The sequence below is a fragment of the Diabrotica undecimpunctata genome, chromosome 5, assembly GCF_040954645.1.
Source record: "Diabrotica undecimpunctata isolate CICGRU chromosome 5, icDiaUnde3, whole genome shotgun sequence".
NCBI lineage: Eukaryota > Metazoa > Arthropoda > Insecta > Coleoptera > Chrysomelidae > Diabrotica > Diabrotica undecimpunctata.
Genome location: NC_092807.1, coordinates 120,016,030 through 120,019,279, shown reverse-complemented (window position 1 = coordinate 120,019,279; position 3,250 = coordinate 120,016,030). Strand labels below are relative to the sequence as shown.

The 3,250-nt window shown below is 34.9% G+C and overlaps 1 protein-coding gene across 1 annotated transcript; it reads right to left on the bottom strand.

Annotated features, from left to right (window-relative positions):
* Positions 1–242: 242 nt before the first annotated feature.
* Positions 243–2,930, bottom strand: LOC140442445 (uncharacterized). The gene is made up of 2 exons (XM_072533515.1): positions 2,009–2,930; positions 243–1,807 (listed from the first exon to the last, which is right to left on the bottom strand). Exons 1-2 carry the CDS (start codon positions 2,394–2,396, stop codon positions 243–245), a joined length of 1,953 nt encoding a protein of 650 aa, XP_072389616.1. The 5' UTR covers positions 2,397–2,930.
* Positions 2,931–3,250: the final 320 nt, after the last annotated feature.

Here is a 3,250-nt window from a genome sequence, read left to right as displayed (position 1 = left end):
AGAAAAAGTTTTTACGTAGTTTTTGTAAATATTGTAAATATCATATTTTAATAAAATAAAAAAAAATTGGAGCTGCTTTGCCAAAAATATACAAAAAAAATAGTTTTAGGTTTATTTATATGTTATTTGGATACAAAAAGTAAAGAAACTAAATAAAATGTCCTTATTACATTAATATCAAAATACAAACTAATCAGTGGAATATGAAAACATAAAAAACAGGTAATATTCTTCTTAGGTTACTAGTGTTCATCTTCAGTTTCGGAAGTTTGGCATTCTTCTGGCTCTACAGGAACAAGTTGTTGGTAGTACCACATTTCAGCCTCGCCAACATACTGTCTGGCCAATTCCATGACATTTAATAGCTTATCCCTTTTCAAAGGCAACGGTGCATTATAAACCTTATTGTGTACTTGTGGAAAAATCGGTACACAAGATTTCTTTAAAAGAACGAAATCCTCAGTCACAAAACCATTCGCTGACTCTGAGCACGTAACAGTCTCTCTATGTGTATCACTAAATTCGATAACTTTATATTTCGATATGGTAAATTTTGCACCAAAACTATTTTTAATATTGCTTTTCTTAAAAAATGGCTCAAGAACTTCTTTATAGTTTAGAATCATATCTTGTTTAACAGTTTTTACAATAAACTTCTTACTGGTATTTGCTATCATGCGACTCCATTCCTCTGGCAGATAAACTCTTTCTTTCTTTCTTTTTTCTTTTTCCACCAGAGCAAACGACCTGTCGCAGGGCAAAAAACTATGCATAGGTTCGGGATAACGATGTCTTATTCTCTTGAATCTTCCATGCAATAGAAGAGATTGCCAAAAGTGAACAAGAACGGAGTTCTTGTTCTGCGCAGCGCAGTTGTCACTATAAACGTAAAGGGTTGTTACCTGAGGATCAATGTAGTTATTAATAAAATCGTGTAAGCAACTTATCACTTCATTTGGAGATTTCCGACCCGTTATTTCATCGAAAACATAAAAGTAACTCTTCGAAACGCTGCCCTTATGGATACAAAATGGATAAAACCACAACTGGCGCTTGTAGAACACGTCACCAGAAGGAACATGTGGCAGGGGCATGTTTTGTTCAAAATCAAATGACATGACTTCAACTCTGGGATCTTCCTTAGCCAAAGCAGTTTTCTCTGTTAAATCTTTATAGAAAGTATCAGCTTTATTCAGGTGCACTTTTTTTTCCACTTTCAATGTGTTTTGAGTTTCATCATCTTTGGCACATTTTATTTTATTGTCAAGGATGTCGCAAGTTTTGCAAGTATCTGTTCTAGGGTGGCCAAAGGTTAAATTAAAATTTTCCACAAATACACGCCGATAATATGTGTATGAAACTTTTGGCTTAAACTCTGGTGTGTCTAATAGATTATGCTGTTCTGGTTCATATTTTTTTAAATACAATCTGTGCATAAGCCTTAAATTCAGTTCGGATGAAAGATATCTTCTGTTTAGGTTATCATTTCTGCTATAATGGCTTTTTCTTCTTGGAAAGCTATTTATATGATCCTCAATGGACTTGATAATTTGATCTGGGATTTTATTTGGTCTAGTTTCATGGCGCCCTCGCATGTCTTTCGGACCTACTATCTGTGAAGCCATATGAGTCGCTATTCTCTCCACCCTGCTTTTCGTTATTGCGTGAATGTTCATAAATGCCGTTTTACACACTTTTTTCTCAAATATGCCTCTCTTTATTTTATATAAAAACGTTTGGCCTCTTGGAACTCCACCACCTCCTTTCGGTCGCCTTCTGTCAACGTTTCTCGTCTGTATTAAACCACCTGAAAAAAAGAACAGAAAATCAATATTTCGTAAAAATCATTATTTGCCGTCCGTACCAACAGGTATGGAAGGCTATTGGAATCGTCATTTATTTGTTTAAATATCAAATAAACCTCGGAACCGAAATCTGCATACCCAAGAACCTATGAAACGATATATAACTAATACGTGCTTTCAGGCGCCAATAATTTTATCCTTACCTAAATAGATATCTTGTTGCTCTTTATCACCTATTTCATAAAAAGACGTGAAAATTTTATCAAGAGTTTCTTCGCTTATGCCTTCAAAACATTTGAACCGGCACTGGCATGGACCTCCTCTACTTCGTCTTTCCACTATGTTTCCTTTAACATTAATGTACTCTTCACCTTTAGATCTTCTTAATTTTCTCTGGTTTCGCTTCCACATATTCGGCTCCCTGCTCCTCTTTTTCGATTTTTTATTTTCAACCAGTCCAGACGTAGTGGCAACATTGCTTGCAGCAACTTCGTTTACAGCATTCTCCTCACTTGATTCGGAATCAGGAATGAAATCCGATGACGAATCTTGAAACGGTTCACTTTCACTTGAACTGAGTTCACTTGCCATTTCAAATATAAATAATACTAAATTTTATTCACTACGAATCGTAAGAAAAGTGTGTATCTATGTATAACAACACGTCGATCTGAACTAAACTAAAACACAACGAGCACCTGCGCTTGCCCGACTAAACGAGTAAGTAACTAGTTCACGGCGGCGCATGGGAAAATGAACAGGACCGTATTACAAACTGTTTAGAAATAGAATAATATTAAAATTATTGTATTATTACATAAAATTCAATAGAAACTAAACAAATACATGAAGGAATCAAACTTATTTTTTATATTCCATGCATATTTTTATATCTTTTCTATTATATTATTTTGTCAACAGTTAAGTGCAAGAACCAGGCAGCTCCAGGAGCTGCCCGGTTCTTGCTACAAACCGAAAGCAAGGTAGCTCCAAATATCGTTGCCAGTTATGTGCCGTTATTAAGAGATACCCGTTTGTTGCAGGGAACGATCGGCCGATTTTTGTTAAGAGTAAGTCACTGAAAATCTCATTTTCGTAAAAAAGTGGAGCTGCCTGGTTATTGCAGCCACCCCTTCAATTGCATTAGCAGACAGAGTAACAACCCACAAATTGGTAAGAGAAAAAAATTTGTTGAATTGTAATAAATTAGAAATAAACAAAATACTACTTACATTCCGGTACAAGAGTTATTATATAGTGATTGGTGATCCATAGTTCAAACTATCGCTTATTACTGATAATAAGTAGTCTTCGGTCAATGTTGTAACTGTCTAACAACTTAGGAGGAAGTTTCTTGAGGGGACGGATATTAACAGATGATATAGGAGTAAGGTATATGTTATTGTTTGTTGAAAGAAAATGTGATGTTTTATATTATTTAAATC

Bases quoted from the DNA above. Each gene is read 5' to 3' on its own strand.
- LOC140442445 (XM_072533515.1), bottom strand. From the start codon at position 2,396: ATGGCAAGTGAACTCAGTTCAAGTGAAAGTGAACCGTTTCAAGATTCG. The intron at 1,808-2,008 runs GTAAGGATAAAA...TCTTTTTTTCAG, and splicing joins GCAACAAGATATCTATTTAG to GTGGTTTAATACAGACGAGA.